This window comes from Triticum aestivum, chromosome 6A (assembly GCF_018294505.1).
Source record: "Triticum aestivum cultivar Chinese Spring chromosome 6A, IWGSC CS RefSeq v2.1, whole genome shotgun sequence".
In the NCBI taxonomy this organism is placed as follows: domain Eukaryota; kingdom Viridiplantae; phylum Streptophyta; class Magnoliopsida; order Poales; family Poaceae; genus Triticum; species Triticum aestivum.
Genome location: NC_057809.1, coordinates 111,799,998 through 111,820,887, shown reverse-complemented (window position 1 = coordinate 111,820,887; position 20,890 = coordinate 111,799,998). Strand labels below are relative to the sequence as shown.

Below are 20,890 nucleotides of genomic sequence, written 5' to 3'. Positions count from 1 at the left end.
CAAGGTTGATCAAGTCTTGTTAACGAACTCATTCCGAATAACATGGAACCGGAGAAATTTCGAATAACACTATGTTACCTCAACGGGGATATGCACATCCCCAATAATAAGAATATCATATTTCTTCTTGACAGTAGGAAGAGCAAATTCAAAACCTCCAAATATAATCGATGGAATTTTTCCAATAGAGTTGATACTATGAACTTGAGGTTGTTTCCTTGGAAAGTGTACCGTATGCTCATTACCATTAACATGAAAAGTGACATTGCCTTTAGTGCAATCAATAACAGCCCCTGCAGTATTCAAAAAGGGTCTTTCAAGAATAATAGACATACTATCGTCCTCGGGAATATCAAGAATAACAAAGTCCGTTAAAATAGTAACGTTTGCAACTACAACAGGCACATCCTCACAAATACCGACAGGTATAGCAGTTGATTTATCAGCCATTTGCAAAGATATTTCAGTAGGTGTCAACTTATTCAAATCAATTCTATGATATAAAGAGAGAGGCATAACACTAACACCGGCTCCAAGATCACATAAAGCAGTTTTAACATAGTTTGTTTTAATGGAGCATGGTATAGTGGGTACTCCTGGATCTCCAATTTTCTTTGGTATTCCACCCTTAAAAGTATAATTAGCAAGCATGGTGAAAATTTCAGCTTCCGGTATCTTTCTTTTATTTGTAACAATTTCTTTCATATACTTAGCATAAGGATTCATTTTGAGCATATCAGTTAATCGCATACGCAAAAAGATAGGTCTAATCATTTCAGCAAAGCGCTCAAAATCCTCCTCATCCTTTTTCTTGGATGGTTTGGGAGGAAAAGGCATAGGTTTCTGAACCCATGGTTCTCTTTCTTTACCGTGTTTCCTAGCAACAAAGTCTTTCTTATCATAACGTTGATTCTTTGATTGTGGGTTATCAAGATCAACAGCAGGTTCAATTTCTATATCGTTATCATTACTAGGTTGAGTATCATCATGAACATTATCATTACCATTATCACTAGTTTCAGGTTCATTACCAGATTGTGTTTCAGCATCAGAGATAGAAATATCATTTGGATTCTCAGGTGTTTCAATAATAGGTTCACTAGAAGCATGCAAAGTCCTATCATTTTTCTTTTTCTTCCTTTTAGAAGGACTAGGTGCATCCACATTATTTCTCTGAGAATCTTGCTCAATTCTCTTAGGATGGCCATCAGGATACAAAGGTCCTGAGTCATTCTACCACCTCTAGTCATAACTCTAACAGAATTATCATTATTCTTACTATTCAATCCATTGGGCAAATCATTTTGAGCTTTGAGTATTTGTTCTACTTAAGTGGTAACCATAGAAGCATGTTTACTAATAAGTTTAAGTTCACCTTTGATGTTAGCCATATAATCACCCAAGTGGTCAAGCATATTTGAATTGTATTTCAGTTGTCTACCAAAATAAGCATTAAAGTCTTCTTGCTTAACCATAAATTTATCAAACTCATCTAAGCATGGGCTAGCAAACTTAGTAAATGAGACTTCAGCTTTATCATATCTATAGAGAGAATTTACCTTTACTACCTGTGTTGGGTTATCAAGACCATGAGTTTCTTCAATAGGTGAAGGATTAAGATCATATGTTTCTTCAACGGGAGGTAAATTAAGACCGTGTATTTCTTCAATAGGAGGTAAATTCTTAACATCTTCAGCTTTAATACCTTTTTCTTTCATAGATTTCTTTGCCTCTTGCATATCTTCAGGACTGAGAAATAGAATACCCCTCTTCTTCGGAGTTGGTTTAGGAATAGGCTCAGGAGCTGGCTCAGGAAGTGTCCAATTATTTTCATTTGTCAACATATTATTCAATAGAATTTCAGCTTCATCCGGTGTTCTTTCCCTGAAAATAGAACCAGCACAACTATCCAGGTAATCTCTGGAGGCATCGGTTAGTCCATTATAAAAGATATCAAGTATTTCATTTTTCTTAAGAGGATGATCAGGCAAAACATTAAGTAACTTGAGAAGCCTCCCCCAAGCTTGTGGGAGACTCTCTTCTTCAATTTGCACAAAATTATATATATCCCTTAAAGCAGCTTGTTTCTTCATAATGATAAGCAGATATAAATCCCAAGTGACTCAAAGAATAGAGCTATGTTCCCCGGCAACGGCGCCAGAAAATAGTCTTGATAACCCACAAGTATAGGGGATCACAACAGTTTCCGAGGGTAGAGTATTCAACCCAAATTTATTGATTCGACACAAAGGGAGCCAAAGAATATTCTCAAGTATTAGCAGCTGAGTTGTCAATTCAACCACACCTGGAAACTTAATATCTGCAGCAAAGTATTTAGTAGCAAAGTAATATGATAGTAGTGGTAATGGTAGCAAAAGTAATGTTTTTGGTATTTTGTAGTGATTGTAACAATAGCAACGGAAAAGTAAATAAGCGAGGAACAATATATGGAAAGCTCGTAGGCAATGGATCAGTAATGGAGAATTATGCCGGATGCGGTTCATCGTGTAACAATCATAACATAGGGTGACACAGAACTAGCTCCATTTCATCAATGTAATGTAGGCATGTATTCCGAATATAGTCATACGTGCTTATGGAAAAGAACTTGCATGCCATCTTTTGTCCTACCCTCCCGTGGCAGCGGGGTCCTAATGGAAACTAAGGGATATTAAGGCCTCCTTTTAATAGAGTACCGGACCAAAGCATTAACACATAGTGAATACATGAACTCCTCAAACTATGGTCATCATCGGTAAGTATCCCGATTATTGTCACTTCGGGGTTAACGGATCATAACACATAATAGGTGACTATAGACTTGCAAGATAGGATCAAGAACTCTCATATATTGATGAAAACATAATAGGTTCAGATCTGAAATCATGGCACTCGGGCCCTAGTGACAAGCATTAAGCATAGCAAAGTCATAGCAACATCAATCTCGAAACATAGTGGATACTAGGGATCAAACCCTAACAAAACTAACTCGATTACATGATAGATCTCATCCAACCAATCACCGTCCAGCAAGCCTACGATGGAATTACTCACACACGGCGGTGAGCATCATGAAATTGGTGATGGAGGATGGTTGATGATGACGATGGCGATGGATTCCTCTCTCCGGAGCCCCGAACGGACTCCAGATCAGCCCTCCCGAGAGGTTTTAGGGCTTGGCGGCGGCTCCGTATCGTAAAACGCGATGAATTCTTCTCTCTGATTTTTTTTCTCCCCGAAAGCAAATATATAGTGTTGGAGTTGAGGTCGGAGGAGCTCCAGGGGCCCCATGAGGTAGGGGCGCGCCCTCGTGGACAGGTGGTGGGCCCCCTGGTCTTCATCTTTTGCAAGCATTTTTTATTATTTCCGAATAGATGTTCCATGAAGTTTCTGGTCATTCCGAGAATTTTTGTTTCTGCACATAAATAACACCATATCAATTCTGCTGAAAACAGCGTCAGTCCGGGTTAGTTCCATTAAAATCATGCAAGTTAGAGTCCAAAACAAGGGCAAAAGTGTTTGGAAAAGTAGATACGTCGGAGACATATCAATTGATAATATAATAGCATGGAACAATAAAAAATTATAGATACGTTGGAGACGTATCAGCATCCCCAAGCTTATATCCCGCTCGTCCTCGAGTAGGTAAATGATAAAAACAGAATTTTTGATGTGGAATGCTACCTAACATATTTATCCATGTAATCTTCTTTATTGTGTGAAGAATATTCAGATCCATAAGATTCAAGACAAAAGTTTAATATTGACATAAAAATAATAATACTTCAAGCATACTAACCAAGCAATCATGTCTTCTCAAAATAACATGGCCAAAGAAAGCTATCCCTACAAAATCATATAGTCTGGCTATGCTCTATCTTCATCACACAAAATATTTAAATCATGCACAACCCCAATGACAAGCCAAGCAATTGTTTCATACTTTTTATGTTCTCAAACTTTTTCAATCTTCATGCAATGTATGAGCGTGAGCCATGGATATAGCACTATATGTGGAATAGACTGGTGGTTGTGGAGAAGACAAAAAGAGGGGAAGATAGTCTCACATCAACTAGGCGTATCAACGGGCTATGGAGATGCCCATCAATAGATATCAATGTGAGTGAGTAGGGATTGCCATGCAGCGGATGCATTAGAGCTATAAGTGTATGAAAGCTCAAAAAGAAACTAAGTGGGTGTGCACCCAACTCGCTTGCTCACGAAGACCTAGGGCATTTTGAGGAAGCCCATCATTGGAATATACAAGCCAAGTTCTATAATGAAAGATTCCCACTAGTATATGAAATTGACAACATAGGAGACTCTCTATCATGAAGATCATGGTGCTACTTTGAAACACAAGTGTGGTAAAAGGATAGTAGCATTGCCCCTTCTCTCTTTTTCTCTCATTTTTTTGTTTCATTTTATTTTATTTCCTTTTTTGGCCTCTTTTTTTATCTTTCGTCCGGAGTCTCATCCTGACTTGTGGGAGAATCATAGTCTCCATCATCCTTTCCTCACTGGGACAATGCTCTAATAATGATGATCATCACACTTTTATTTACTTACAACTCAAGAATTACAACTTAATACTTAGAACAAGATATGACTCTATATGAATGCCTCCGGCGGTGTACCGGTATGTGCAATGATTCATGAGTGACATGTATGAAAGAATTATGAACGGTGGCTTTGCCACAAATACGATGTCAACTACATGATCATGTGAAGCAAATATGACAATGATTGGAGCGTGTCATAATAAATGGAATGGTGAAAAGTTGCATGGCAATATATCTCGGAATGGCTATGGAAATGCCATAATAGGTAGGTATGGTGGCTGTTTTGAGGAAGGTATATGGTGGGTTTAAGGTACCGGCAAAATTGCGCGGTACTAGAGAGGCTAGCAATGGTGGAAGGGTGAGAGTGCATATAATCCATGGACTCAACATTAGTCATAAAGAACTCGCATACTTATTGAAAAAATCGATTAGTTATCGAAACAAAGTACTACGCGCATGCTCCTAGGGGGATAGATTGGTAGAAAAAGACCATCGCTCGTCCCCGACCATCACTCATAAGGAAGGCAATCAATAAATAAATCATGCTCCGACTTCATCACATAACGGTTCACCATACATGCATGCTACGGGAATCACAAACTTCAACACAAGTATTTCTCAAATTCACAACTACTCAACTAGCATGACTCTAATATCACCATCTTCATATCTCAAAACAATCATCAAGTATCAAACTTCTCATAGTATTCAATGCACTTTATATGAAAGTTTTTATTATATTCCTCTTGGATGCCCATCATATTAGGACTAAATTCATAACCAAAGCAAACTACCATGCTGTTTAGAGACTCTCAAAATGATATAAGTGAATCATGAGAGTTCATCTATTTCTATAAAATAAAACCACCGCCGTGCTCTAAAAGATATAAGTGAAGCACTAGAGCAAATGGCAAACTACTCCGAAAGATATAAGTGAAGATCAATGAGTAAATGAATAATTATGCAACTATGTGAAGACTCTCTAACATTTAAGAATTTCAGATCTTGTTATTTTATTCAAACAGCAAGCAAAACAAAAGAAAATAAAATGAAGCTCCAAGCAAAACACATATTATGTGGCGAATAAAAATATAGTTCCAAGTAAAGTTACCGATGAACGAAGACGAAAAAGGGGATGCCTTCCGGGGCATCCCCAAGCTTAGACTCTTGGTTGTCCTTGAATATTACCTTGGGGTGCCTTGGGAATCCCCAAGCTTATGCTCTTTCCACTCCTTATTCCATAGTCCATCGAATCTTTACCCAAAACTTGGAAACTTCACAACACAAAACTTAACAGAAAACTCGTAAGCTCCGTTAGTGTAAGAAAATAAATCACCACTTAGGTACTGTTGTGAACTCATTGTAAATTCATATTGGTGTAATATCTACTATATCCCAACTTCTCTATGGTTCATACCCTCCGATACTACTCATGGATTCATCAAAATAAGCAAACAACACATAGAAAATAGAATCTGTCAAAAACAGAACAGTCTGTAGTAATCTGTATCAAATGTATACTTATGGAACTCATAAAATTCTCAAATAAATTGGTGGACCTGAGTAATTTGTCTATTAATCATCTTCAAAAAGAATTAACTAAATAGCACTTTCCAGTAAAAAATGACAGCAATTCTCGTGAGCGCTAAAGTTTCTGATTTTTACAGCAAGATCACAAAGACTTCATCCAAGTCTTCCCAAAGGTTCTACTTGGCACAAACACTAAACTAAACATAAAAACTCAATAATAATAGAGTCTAGATAAATTATTTATTGCTAAACAGGATCAAAAAGCAAGGAGCTAAAATAAAATTGGGTTGCCTCCCAACAAGCGCTATCGTTTAACGCCCCTAGCTAGGCATGATGATTTCAACGATGCTCACATAAAAGATAAGAATTGTAACATAAAGAGAGCATCATGAAGAATATGACTATCACATTTAAGTCTAACCCACTTCCTATGCATATGGATTTTGTGAGCAAACAACTTATGAGAACAATAATCAACCAGCATAGGAGGGCAAAACAAGCATAACTTTAAGATTTTCAACACATAGAGAGGAAACTTGATATTATTGCAATTCCTACAAGCATATATTCCTCCCTCATAATAATTTCCAGTAGCATCATGAATTAATTCATAATATAACCATCACATAAAGCATTCTTATCATGATCTACAAGCATAGGATTTTTATTACTCTCCACATAAGCAAATTTCTTCTCATGAATAGTAGTGGGAGCAAGCTCAACAAAATAACTATCATGTGAGGCATAATTCAATTGAAAGTTAAAATCATGATGACAAGTTTCATAGATATCATTATTCTTTATAGCATACAAGTCATCACAATAATCATCATAGATAGCAACTTTGTTCTCATAATCAATTGGAACCTCTTCCGAAATAGTGGATTCATCACTAAATAAAGTCATGACCTCTCCAAATCCACTTTCATCAATATAATCATCATAAATAGGAGGCATGCTTTCATCACAATAAATTTGCTCATCAAAACTTGGGGGACAAAAAATATCATCTTCATCAAACATAGCTTCCCCAAGCTTGTGGCTTTGCATATCATTAGCATCATGGATATTCAAGGAATTCATACTAACAACATTGCAATCATGGTCATCATTCAAATATTTAGTGCCAAACATTCTAATGCATTCTTCTTCTAGCACTTGAGCACAATTACCGGAATCCTTATTCTCATGAAAGATAGTAAAAAGATGAAGCATATGAGGTATCCTCAATTCCATTTTTTTATTTTTTTTAATAAACTAAACTAGTGATAAAACAAGAAACAAAAAGATTCGATTGCAAGATCTAAAGATATACCTTCAAACGCTAACCTCCCCGTCAACGGCGCCAAAAAAGAGCTTAGTTGACGGGTTGTTAGTGCCGCTTTCCTTGCCTCCTCGGCAACGGCGCCAGAAAAGAGCTTGATGTCTACTACACAACCTTCTTCTTGTAGACGTTGTTGGGCCTCCAAGTGCAAAGGTTTGTAGGACAGTAGCAAATTTCCCTCAAGTGGATGACCTAAGGTTTATCAATCCGTAGGACACGTAGGATGAAGATGGTCTCTCTCAAGCAACCCTGCAACCAAATAACAAAGAGTCTCTTGTGTCCCCAACACACCCAATACAATGGTAAATTGTATAGGTGCACTAGTTCGGCTAAGAGATGGTGATACAAGTGGTATATGGATGGTATATAAATGTTTTTGTAATCTGAAAATATAAAAACAACAAGGTAACTAATGGTAAAAGTGAGCACAAACGGTATTGCAATGCTAGGAAACAAGGCCTAGGGTTCATACTTTCACTAGTGCAAGTTCTCTCAACAATAATAACATAATTGGATCATATAACTATCCCTCAACATGCAACAAAGAGTCACTCCAAAGTCACCAATAGCGGAGAACAAACGAAGAGATTATGGTAGGGTACGAAACCACCTCAAAGTTATCCTTTCTGATCAATCTATTCAAGAGTCCGTAGTAAAATAACACGAAGCTATTCTTTCCGTTCAATCTATCATAGAGTTCGTACTAGAATAACACCTTAAGACACAAATCAACCAAAACCCTAATGTCACCTAGATACTCCAATGTGACCTCAAGTATCCGTGGCTATGATTATATGATATGCATCACACAATCTCAGATTCATCTATTCAACCAACACAAAGAATTTCAAAGAGTGCCCCAAAGTTTCTACCGGAGAGTCAAGATGAAAATGTGTGCCAACCCCTATGCATAGGTTCATGGGCGGAACCTGCAAGTTGATCACCAAAACATACATCGAGTGGATCAATAGAATACCCCATTGTCACCACGGGTATCCCACGCAAGACATACATCAAGTGTTCTCAAATCCTTAAAGACTCAATCCGATAAGATAACTTCAAAGGGAAAACTCAATCCATTACAAGAGAGTAGAGGGGGAGAAACATCATAAGATCCAACTACAATAGCAAAGCTCGCGATACATCAAGATCGTACCACCTCAAGAACATGAGAGAGAGAGAGAGAGAGATCAAACACATAGCTACTGGTACATACCCTCAGCCCCGAGGGTGAACTACTCCTTCCTCGTCATGGAGAGCGTCGGGATGATGAAGATGGCCACCGGATAGGGATTCCCCCTCCGGCAGGGTGCCAGAACGGGTCTAGATTGATTTTCGCTGGCTACGGAAGCTTCTGGCGGCGGAACTCCCGACCTATTCTGCTCCTCGAAGTTATTAGGGTATATGAGTATATATAGGAGGAAGAAGTACGTCGGTGGATCTCCGGGTTGTCCACAAGACAGGGGCGCGCCCAGGGGGGTGGGCACGCCCCCATCCTCGTGGGCAGCCCGGGACTCTCCTGGTCCATCTCCGATACTCCGTGGGCTTCTTCTGGTCAAAAAATAAGTTCCGTGAAGTTTCAGGTCAATTGGACTCCGTTTGATTTTCCTTTTCTGTGATACTCTAAAACAAGGAAAAAACAGAAACTGGCACTGGGCTCTGGGTTAATAGGTTAGTCCCAAAAATCATATAAATTAACATATAAATGCATATAAAACATCCAAGGTTGATAATATAATAGCATGGAACAATCAAAAATTATAAATACGTTGGAGACGTATCAGACCACTACGTGGTGCACTAAGAGGCCGAGCTAACATAATCACCACTAACACCCTAATAGGCAACCTAGGGACTTCAAGCATCCGGAAGAGCTGCACCCCCCAGCTGAGAAAGCTCCAATGCTCCCTGGCCACCATGATCAAGCAGGGCATCCTCGATGCCTTTGATAGTCAAGTCATCAAGATGGAAAAATGATCAGTACTGCGGATAAGAAGAAATGGTTTTAAATAGGCACGACATATGTTCCAAAATGATCATGGGCTCATTGTGATATCAACTAGAGCATTCATCGCCTATTTCTACACACACGTTGACAATGTAAATCTTGTAAGTGAAAAAAACCCCCGCAAGTTATACATATCCGTTTTGCCTCCACCGTAGGTACAGGTGGACCATGGCCCTCTCCATTGTACACTTAACTTTTATTTATCATTCTAAGATCCCAATCATCAATTCCTTATGTTATCTCTTTCCCTGACACTTGCTCTTCTCGATCGCAAGAAGGACTGAATAAATTGTTGTGAAACGCTAGAAGAATAATTTTTTATCGGGAAGGATGTTGATGATGCTGTTGTTGCACCAACCCAATCCTTCATGGAATGTTGAAGGTTTGCAAATTTCGGTTCACATATAGATTCATATAGTTCAGATGTCGAGAAACCCTTTATGATAGACTAGCAATCTTCCTTTTTTCTTGAATATTGTTTTTCACCCATTTTTTGATTTCTCGTTCTCGTGGTTAATTGTTTGACACATATTAGAGTCGTAGAACTTTTACTCTGGCATAATCATACACATGATATTCAAGAGCAAACATGTCAAGAGTGCATCATAGCTATGTGGCTGATACTCTTCACCAGTGCTTTAAAGGAGTGGAGTGAGCATGATAAGATGGATGTTAGGTGGCACAAAGGAAGTTATGCAAACACATTTCATATATCAACGAATGATTAGTGTTGTCTATGTGAATGCATGAAGATGGGCACATTGGAGTCCTCGACAAACTTCATCCCTACTACTAGGATATCCGTTGAGTGTAGCTTGTGATTAGAGACAAGCCCAAGCACATGTGTAATTTTTTTACACGAATGTAGATTATTTTTTCTTCGAGGGTACGCCAATGGCGTACCTTAGCTTTATAGAAGGAAGAGAAATATGTACAAGAGGTTACAATTTTGCCGGTTAAGGGCCACAAGCCGACCGTCACCGAGCCTTCATTCCACTCACACGCTACTCTACTGCTCTGACCTACGCTGAACTCCAAACACGATTATACGGCTCGCCACATGCCTTTGGTTCAAAATGCAAAGTTCTTAGAGGAAGGTGATTTATTCCGTGGTATGATGGTTTTTCGTAATAGTTTTCCGCCCTGCATGACGTTTGCTATATAACGATTATAATAATTTTAATTAATTAATATATGGGTGGGGTTTTGCAATAAAAAAACTCTAAACTCGTCGCTCCAAGCTACATCCTCGATCTCAACATCAGCAAACTAGGGTCAACTCTCAGGGAGGGAATCCAAGAATCCACAGGGTTACCCATGCAAAAGCGCAGAACGCAAGGAAGCATACTCTGGCTCACCATACTGTACACTCCCTTTTGCGGAAAAGGCCCTATAGAAATTCACATTTGTATCCAATCGCCCCCCTGAGTCTCCCCCAACATCTCCCCGTTGCTTCCTTCCAGAATTAATCCAGATCCCTCTCTCCTCTCGCACTCCTCCTCGATCCGACTAAACCAAAAAAGGCTTCGCACGCACGCTAGAGACCAAAACATTTCCTCGAATTCCGATCTCCCTCACGCGATCTCCCCCCCACCTCGTCTCCACTCCTGTCACTACCCGGGGATCGGGTCCGGGCTGGGTTGGATCCGGAACGAATCCCGCGGGCTCGTCGTCTTCCCCGCGAGCGCGCGCGCAGGCGGCGGTGATGCGCTGCTCGAACTGCTGCTGCTGCTGCTGCTGCTAGCCGCGTCCGATCGGGGGCGATGAACATCGTGAAGGGCGTCGCTGATCTCCTCCGCAAGTCGACGCCCTCCTCGCCGGGCTCCGGCGGTGGCGGCGCCGGTGCCGGTGGAGGCAGCCCCGGCGGAGGCGGGGGCGGCACCGGCTCCCCCTCCGCCGACAAGTTCGCCGCCGCGCCCTCCCCCAGAGTCCGCTTCAGGTACACAGCCCTACTCCCGAACACTCGCGAATTGCCATTGGCTCGTTTGCGGTGGGGAAACGCGGCTTGCTCGTGTGAACTGCGTGGGTGGATGCTCAAGTTACGTTGCCTAATTTCGACCTACTGTTGGATGGTGACGGATGGGTTTTTGATTTTCTAGTTTATTACTTCAGTCTGTTAAGTTCTTCGTGCTTTTGTTTGGATGAAGCCTCCAGGTGGGGGTAATGGCTTAGCTAATTGGAAGTAGCTACACCTGTTAATTTGTTAACTCATAGTAGAACGGTAACACTATGATCCTAGAGATTTAAAATATTGATTAATTTATTCATCCTTTTCCATTTCACTAGGTCTGCTCAGCATTTTGCTGGAGACACACTAAATCATTGGCAATTGGGTAGTTGAATGGATCGCCCTGGTTCCTTATACCTAATTTCACCAATTGTGAGCTCATAACGTACCGTGATGTTACAATGTAGAAAAACAACTAAACTCTGTCGACGTTTTCATTCACCACTTCTGTTTCTTAATGAAATGTACCAGAAGCTGGTGCAGTATTGCTAGTTTTGCGATCGAATGTGGGCATTTTATCCTAATCCTGTGTTATATGGTTCCAGTGACACTGGTGAGGAAGGAATCTTAAACACACTCTGGCAGAGGTACGAGAATGCCATCGACAAGGTACTCACCCCTTCACAGAAATTCTCACTACTAAATCTAAGATAGTGTCACTGGGTCCTTCAGTTATATCACAAAAAACCTCGCGTAGTGCAGATAGTGTCACTCATTCCTTCGATTAGTAGCGCAAAAAACCTGGCGAAAATGCAGACCGTAGCCTCAAACTTGAAGTTGTCAGCATACATCTCCTGATTTTGGTGCAACATGAAATATTTCCTAATACTTGAGTATCTCTTGTTGAATTTACTGAGTGAGTAATTGGACTAATATCCTCAATAAGAGTCCTGTATTATTGTGGAACTTGGTTGGGTAAGTCTCTGAGGGCAGAGCCTTGAGAGATTGTCCTCATCTTGCTGCTGGCAAGGCTCTTCACTGTTGTGTAGAGTTGCTTTAAGACTGAAAGAAGGGTCTATGGAGAGACTATAGAGAACTTATGCATATTCTTTGTTTATTCAAAAATAGTTGGCAATGCCGTGCCTATACTGACGGTGACCTGAAAAGGATAGCTAGTACAACCAAAACACAAGATCAAATCTGAACTATCTTCTTAACATAAATATACACTTCTAACTAATTAGGATGCCTTATGCTGGTCATTCCTATATTTTAACGAACATAACCCCTTCTAAATCAATAGTGCTTCACACTTATGCACTGATTATTGCCCCTTGCACGCACGCCGCTGCACATAAATCATAAATGTATAAAGAGAGGAGATGTCCAAGTTCATGAATGAATCAACGTATTTATATTCTAAATCATGTAAATTAGTTTAAGATGCACACATTTGTATTTTTCCAAACTAGATAATAATATCGAGGAGGTACTTATGATTTATAACAGTATTTAAACCCTATAATTTCTCTATAGCATGTTTCCTATTTATTTTATGACAAATGTCCATTTCTCATGTCAACAATTTCATAGGCTGAAAAGAAGAAGTCCCTGCAAATATTTGTCCTGCATTTTATACAAGCATTTAAAGACTGGGAGCCACACCGTATTGATCAATCAGTTGACCGGAAATCAGTATCAGATGATACAGTTATAGGATGTTCTGGTGGGCATCCTTCTGAGGTCATCCTTATTCTCGTTCAGGAGATTTCTCATTTAACTTCATTTGTTACTGAGAGTAAGTGGGCCCACTGGAGAAAATATATCTTTCTTAACTACAGATTCTTGGCCCCTTTGTTTACCATTCTTATACCTTAGCATACAATGTTTTTTCAAGTTTCCACTCACTACTGACACCTTCTCAAGCTGCCATATGTCTATAAGGACATGGTTGTATGTCATTCTCACTGAATGATCTAAGACCAAGACTGGTGAGAAAGGAGCAAAATAATTGCTAGACCTGGGAATTGAGATAATATATGACTTAGGAAGCAGTTAGTTCACTAATCAAATAATGTTAAACACAGTTCTAAATTTGTAATGTTCGCTAGATGCTCTCAAGCAGGTAGAAATTGTAAGGTTCAATTTAAGTACACCGGAAGGCTGTGTGGCGTAAATTCCTGAGTCAGTTATTTATTCCCTGAACTGTCTCTTGAACATTTTCAACTTCTTTTATTGTGGAAGTTCATTGTACTACACTAAAATGGGCACTTGCATTCTACATACCAGATTAACAATGACCAATTGTTATACCGTGCCAACTGTTAATTATAGTGGTTTATTAGGTTTAGCAACTGCAGTGATTCGGTGATAATTGGATCGATCTTGTTTCCTGTATTCGCAGGCAGCAGCTGTCCAGAATCCTCGGCTAATCTCTCAGAGCAATCCACAGACCTGGGATTAAGCACTGAAGTATTACCTGTTTTGGAGTGTTTCACCATTGTTACTCGCTCAGTGCATAACTGTAGAGTATTTAGTTATTATGGAGGTGTGCAAAAGGTTACTGCTCTTTTGAAAGGTAGATTCTTTCTTTAGTTGGGTATTTATTATCCTAGATTCATGTTGATTCTTTACTCCTTTCTCCATGTTATGAATCTCCTTGTAGCATAGGTTATGATAGCGGTGATATATATGTTAATTCTGTAATGAATCTAATTTAACTGGCCTTTCTTTTGTATATTCAGCCGCAGTTGTAAAGCTCAAGACCTTGACAAGTTTGCTTGCCACAGATGAACAACTGTCAAATAGAACTGTAGAAAATATGAGGATGATGCAAAAGATTCTTGTACACATTGTTACGATAATTTCAAACTTCATGGATTTGGAGCCAGCTGCAACAAGAATTTCACGGGTTGTCAATAGCACTGATCATACCCCATCAAACAACTTAGCCACAGTTACTCCCAATGCTATAAGAAGATTTGTTTCTGATAGAAATTGGCAGCAAAAAGCCATTGTTTCAGTTATGGAAGCTGGCGGCGTCAATTGGTTAGTAGGTAAAGTTGGTTTTTCAATGTTTGTACTTTGTATACATTTGATTATATCTTTTAACTATTTTGCTTCATTACTTGCTTAGGACAGGGAATCTTAGTCTCTACATTGCGTAACTCTTACAGTTCTAGCATGGTCCACAACTCCGCTTTACTTATAAGAGTTTGCTAGTAGCTTGAAGTGCAATGCGTAATTTCCGCTCTGGAGAAAGAGAGAAGTGCATATTTCAACCCTGAACTCTTGCCCTAGTTTAATTTACAACCCCGAACTTTAATACCGTCTAAATTACAACCCCCAAGTCTCAAAACCGGGCAGGATTCAACCCTCCCCTCTCTGTTGACCGGTTTTGACCTGGGGTGACCAGTTTTGACTAGTCAACGGGTCCAATCAGCATGCCACGTCAGTTTTTTTTTTTCAAAATTTCAAGAAAAAGTAAATAAAAATCTGTAAGATCAGGAAAAAAATATAAAAAAGCAAAATTCCGAAAAAATTGTTCGCGAAAAAAGCTAGGGAAAATAAAAAATGATTTTTTTCTGGAAATATTTTTTTCTGGAATTTGAGTTTTTGGGTTTTTTCTGGATTTTTTTTGGAAATTCGTTTTTTTATTTTCCGTGTTTTTCGGAAATTGGATTTCTTATTTCTTTTCCTGTATTTTCTTCGATTTTACAGGTTGTTTCCTTGGAAATTTTGCATTTTTTGCTGATGTGGCATGCTGACTGGACCTGTTGACTGGTCAAAACCGGTCAACAAAGAGGGGAGGGTTGAATACTGACCGGTTTTGAGAGTTGGGGGTTGTAGTTTAGACGGTATTGGAGTTCGGGGTTGTAAATTAGACTAGTCCAAAAGTTCAGGGTTGAAATATGCACTTCTCTCCTGGAGAAATATTCTGCAGGAAATATCAAAACAAAGATTAGATGGCATGTAGGTTCCACTCTTGATATTAGGCTGTGGATAAATTAAGACATGTTTTGGTATAACTGTAGATGGAAGTGAGCAACTTGTGGATCATCCCTGAATGTGGGATAAACAAAGTACTTACCTTCATTCGGAATAGACTGCATGCAGTCAAACTTCTCTTATTTTGACCATCGATATGTCAAATACTATTTGAATTTCTCATGGGAAAATACTATAACTACATTTTTTATGAAAAAATACACTCATAATTTTATAAATTTTACTAACATATTCATATGGAAAATAATGGTCAACATTGTGGGCCAGAGACTGTATCAAAACCTGAAATGTCATTTATTATTTTAAGAGAGAGAGAGAGGGGGGGGGGAGGGAGGGAGGGACGACGGCAATTTTACCCATGGGTATGGGTATCCGCGGGTACGGTACCCACATGGCAGGGTATGGGCACACTTTTATACCCACGGGTAGTACCCATATCCTACCCATTAAGTCATGGGTAGGGTATGGGTATAGTCTTGTACCTACGGGTATACCCATACCCTGCCCGTTTATGAACTAATGTTAAGTTGTCGTCAATTAGTCCTTAATTTGTCATGTGACTCGTCCACTCCTATTGACTTAAGAGTATGTTGTGATTTCTAAATTTTGATATTGGTCAATTTACTCATCTACATGTTATTGCGCTGAGATAATTGATTTTTTTTGTCAAATGTGCTATCAATGAGCTTAAAATTGTGAACAACTTGTGCAATATTTGTTCTACCCGCTGGGTACCCAATGGGTACGGGTACCCGTCGGGTATGGGTATGGGTAAAGTTTCATACCCATGGGTACGGGTATGGGTAGAATTTTGTACCCACTGGCTATACGGGTATGGGTATGGTATTGCTCTACCCTGCCCATACCCTACCCATTGCCATCCTTAGGAGGGAGCATAAGTTTTCCATACATTGCAAACTATAAAAATACAATTACAAGTTTTTGGATTTTGTTCTTTTCTTATGAGTAGATGTAGAATAAGCAACGTTTAACGGAAAATGTTCTTTTTGGCGAACTGCACAGGAAGAACACATGATCTATAATTGTGAATATGCTGTCACTATTTGCTGCTCCCTCCGTATTAAAATATAAGACGCTTTTGACACTGTCATAGTGTAAAAAAACATCTTATATTTTGATACAGAGGGAGTATTTTTTTTATCATCATATTTGTCTTTATGTGGGCCCCAAGTTTAGAAATATTTCTCTGTGAAATCTTGCTTACTTAAAGTGCACTCTAACATGTACTCCCTCTGTCCGGAAATACTTGTCGGAGAAATGGATGTATCTAGGCGTATTTTAGTTCTAGATACATCCATTTTATCCATTTTACCGACAAGTATTTCCGAACGGAGGGAGTAGATATTAGTTTTTTTTTGAAATTAATAACTACACTGTGACTTTTCTAAGACAAGAACTCACTGGAGCTTGGTATATAAAAAAACCCCACACTCTTCCGTACATAGGTAGTGTATACGTTGTTTTGTACTCCGTCCGTTTCTAAATATAAGTCTTTTTAGAGATTTCAATGCGGACTACATACGGATGCATATAGACATATTTTAGAGTGTAGATTCACTCATTTTGCTCCATATGTAGTCTGTATTGGAATCTCTAAAAAGACTTATATTTAGGAACGGAGGGAGTACATATCAGCTGGTAGCACATCCATGTTTTCCATCGTTATTATGTTACTTATCTGAAATTGTTTGTTGCAGAACTCTTAAGGGTCATTCGAAGACTAAATTTGAAAGATCAGTGGACTGACTTGTCACTTCACTTTATAACTTTGTATGCTCTGAGATCAACAATATCTGAGAATACTCGTGCACAGAATCATTTCAGAAGCATCGGAGGACTGGAGGTTCTATTGGATGGACTGGGACTACCATCAAGCAAATTTTCAGTCTCAAAGCATTCTTTTGTCCCCAGTGATGAAAGGTAAATGTTTCACTGTTTCAGCAGTGGCATATTGCTTTGTTCCGTGCCATAGAATTTAGTCTGCGACCATTTATTTCATCTGTTCTACCGAGCATCAATATTAATAAATTGATACATATTCCGTAGCTTGTACTTTACAACAGCTAGTGCTGCCAACTTTCATGCATTGCCATTGAAGAGCAGTATCTTACATCTCCCTTTCTACTAGAGGAGACAGCTTTATAGTAATGTTAGTGTCTTCTTAGCCACTCCCTCCATTCCATAATCAAAGAGATTCTAGTTTTGTCCTAAGTCAAACTTAGAACTTAGACATCTATGACACCAAATTAATACAGTATGGAAATATATTTCATGATGGATCTAATGAAACTAACTTGGTTTTGTAGATGTTGATATATTTTTCTATAGGCTTGGTCAAACTTAAAGAAGTTTAACTTAGGACAAAACTAGATCACTTACATTTTGGAATGGAAGGAGTACCTGCTATCAAGTGTTCAATAGGACCAGTTTACCATTATAAAAACTGAAGGCACATTTTAACAACAATCTGCGATAGCAAAGATACATTTATCTGATCGTGTTTTGTGTGTTTGCCGTTCAGTTCCGTTCTTGTGTTCTAACATGACATGCTTTTGCAGGAGTGACATTCTGCAGCTCCAGATACTATCTTTGGAAATTCTGAGGGAAGCGGTGTATCCTGTTGCATAACTTTTCCTTTAGATAGATCGTTGCATTCCTTATAATACTTTGTTCTATTTCTAGATTCTGCCTTTCTGGAGCAATGATAACATATAGGTACTTCATATGCTGATCTCTTATGTAGCAAACGAGTTATAGTTAGATCATCGGCATAGATTGATAGTGCTAACTTTACCTATGAGGTCGTTGCTCACCATTTTGGTCAGAATTTTGTTTTCTGTTTCGACTTAGATGACATATAATGTTTGCAGTCTCTCTTGGATCCTTGACTGTTTATTCAGTTTCGGTAATGTTAACAATTTGCAGTTCCTATGTGAAAATGGACGGATACATAAATTTGCGAACAGCATCTGTTGGCCCGCATTTATGTTTCAGGAGTTTCATCAGCAGAAATTTCTTGATCCCGAGGTGCCCAACTGGAAACTTGATAGACAAAGTACCGGGAATTCACCTACATTAGAATCATTCCCAAGTCCTGTTGATATTCTTAATACGATCGAATGGAATGAGTATTCTGTAAAGTTAAGCAAGGCACTTTGTTCTTTCCTTCTTCCTCCTAATGAGATCAGGTACTGTCCTGGTTCAACTGTTACCAAAATTTCTCTACCCATCTCGTTGGCATACTGGGAGCAATGTGCAAGGTGGATCATAAAGATTCTTTCAACTGTTTTCCCGTGCATCAAAGCATGTGCTAGTGAAACGGAATTGCCTAACCATATAAGGTAAGTTCTTATTCCCCATTGGTTTGGTGTACGTCTTTGTTAATTAGATTAGTTAATTATCACTCACTGTTTCAAAATTTCCAGTCTATGAAGAGTATTGGCAAGAGGGCACCTCCTGCACCCATGGGCATATGCACCCACTTTTCAAAAAATGCACTTTAAGCATGTTTCAAAATGTTGAAAAATTCAAAAAAAAATTCATGCATACATGTTCGCAAATGTGTGTGTGTGGCACAAAGTTTTGTGAAAAAATGTCTTTTTGTTTTGTCTCCGCAAAAAGGACAAATTTCAGTGCTTCTAAATAGTGTTCCACGACACAATTTTTTGTCTTTTTTGCACAGGCCACAAAAAAAGTTATTTTTTCGTGAAACTTTATGCACACACATAGAACATGGAGACGTATCCGTGCAACCTTTTTCAGATTTTTTTAGCATTTAGAAATGTGTTATCCGAAGTGGGTTCATATGTACCCGGGTTCATCCATGAACTTCCCATGTATTGGCTTCATATATAAGATACTGTCCAAGCTAAGATTTAGAGGAAAAAAGTTCTGTTACATAGTTAATTCTACTCCCTCCGTTCGGAATTACTTGTCTCGGATATGGATGTATCTAGAACTAAAATACATCTAGATACATCCATTTCTGCGACAAGTAATTCCGAACGGAGGGAGTACCATATTGCATTATTGCCATTTCCAACAATCTGTTAGATACTATCCAACATATGAGTAATTTTCCGTAGCGCGGCTAGTCTCGTAGTATCTATTGTCGCTCCTTTTTCCATTCTTCTTGCAATTGTTCATTGTTCTGTTTATAATTTTTCCCTTTATGGTCAACACCTTTGTCTGTATCTGTATGCAAATACCATGTTTCCTTAGTTCCTTCAGGTGATTGAATTTCTAATTGTCTATGTAGTTTAACTGCATTGTTCTGTTCTGTAAATTTCCTTTGTTGATAAATTATTTTGATGTATTCAGGATTTTATCAAATATCCTACAACATTACATGCTCAGCACATTTAGGAAAGTTCTCATTTCAGCACCAGTTCTACTCAAATCTTTTCGAGAGGAGGGCTTGTGGGATCTGATATTCTCAGAGAAAATTTTCTATTTCGGATCATCCCTGGAGTGCATTCATCAGATTGTTGGTGAGACTGAGACACAAACTGATCATTTCACTGACGCTGCCGAATCAACTGGCTACAAAAGTAATCTACCTGATGTCAACATCCTTCAGTCAGAAGCTATTTCCTTCTTGGAGTTTGCTGCAACACTGAATGAAAACACAAATAACCTGGTATCCAAAATTTCTCCTTCCCCGCATAATATGTTGCTCATTTTACATAATTTTGAATACTGTCATGTTTTTTTTTTGCATTCATGTCTTTAAAATAGTTTTGTTTTGTTTGTAGCCAGAATGCTCAGCATTGTTAAGTGCACTGGAACACTGCACTAATGGTCCTGGATTGGTTGCTACCATTCTTAAGAGCTTTCATGTTATCCTGAAACTTGCCACTGAGCAAACTCTAGTTTCTTTCAAGTCATTGGACGTGCTTACCAGAGTCCTGAAGGTTGCATGCCTTCAAGCACAAGAACTAAGGAAGGCACATCCAAGCGATGACTTCAGGGGAAATGGTTCTCAATCAAACAATGTTCAGATGGATTCTCTAGATGAGAGAATTAAGAATGCTCTTACATGTGTCGAATTGGCTTTCAACCTTTTCAAGGAATATGTCACAATATCTAACCTTGGAAGGATGATAATTTTACATAATGCCAATTGTATTGGGTGCCTATTTGATTTATTCCAAGAAGAGAACCTCCGGAAACATGTACTGGAGCAAGTTCTTGCCTTATATAGGGTATAACCATGTTTACTATTCTCTCGTTTTTATCACACTTGATATTACTTCTAGAATTAACTTTCTCCTCCCTTGTTCTTTGTTCTTTCTTACAATCAGTTGCCTCCATCATCAGCACAAGATCATACAGCAAAGTTGCAACTATGCTCCAAATATTTAGAGACCTTCACTCGTGCAAAAGAGCATGAAAAGAACTTTGCAGAAATGTCGATTGATTTATTAGTTACCTTGAGAGAGATCATTTTGATAGATCGCGCGGTATGTTTTTTTATAGATGGGGACAGT

General features: G+C 38.8%; 1 protein-coding gene across 1 annotated transcript in view; it reads left to right on the top strand.

Annotated features, from left to right (window-relative positions):
* The first annotated feature begins 10,912 nt into the window (after nucleotides 1-10,912).
* The window catches only part of LOC123132391 (BEACH domain-containing protein B), a 29,926-nt gene continuing 19,948 nt past the window's right edge, over nucleotides 10,913-20,890 (top strand). Inside the window, exons 1-11 of the mRNA XM_044552174.1 lie at nucleotides 10,913-11,363; nucleotides 11,978-12,041; nucleotides 12,966-13,170; nucleotides 13,777-13,950; nucleotides 14,117-14,428; nucleotides 17,099-17,321; nucleotides 17,960-18,013; nucleotides 18,302-18,742; nucleotides 19,722-20,040; nucleotides 20,156-20,605; nucleotides 20,705-20,863. Of these exons, the coding sequence (XP_044408109.1) occupies nucleotides 11,188-11,363; nucleotides 11,978-12,041; nucleotides 12,966-13,170; nucleotides 13,777-13,950; nucleotides 14,117-14,428; nucleotides 17,099-17,321; nucleotides 17,960-18,013; nucleotides 18,302-18,742; nucleotides 19,722-20,040; nucleotides 20,156-20,605; nucleotides 20,705-20,863 (2,577 nt within the window). The 5' untranslated portion in view covers nucleotides 10,913-11,187. The remainder of the gene's footprint in view (nucleotides 11,364-11,977; nucleotides 12,042-12,965; nucleotides 13,171-13,776; nucleotides 13,951-14,116; nucleotides 14,429-17,098; nucleotides 17,322-17,959; nucleotides 18,014-18,301; nucleotides 18,743-19,721; nucleotides 20,041-20,155; nucleotides 20,606-20,704; nucleotides 20,864-20,890) is intronic.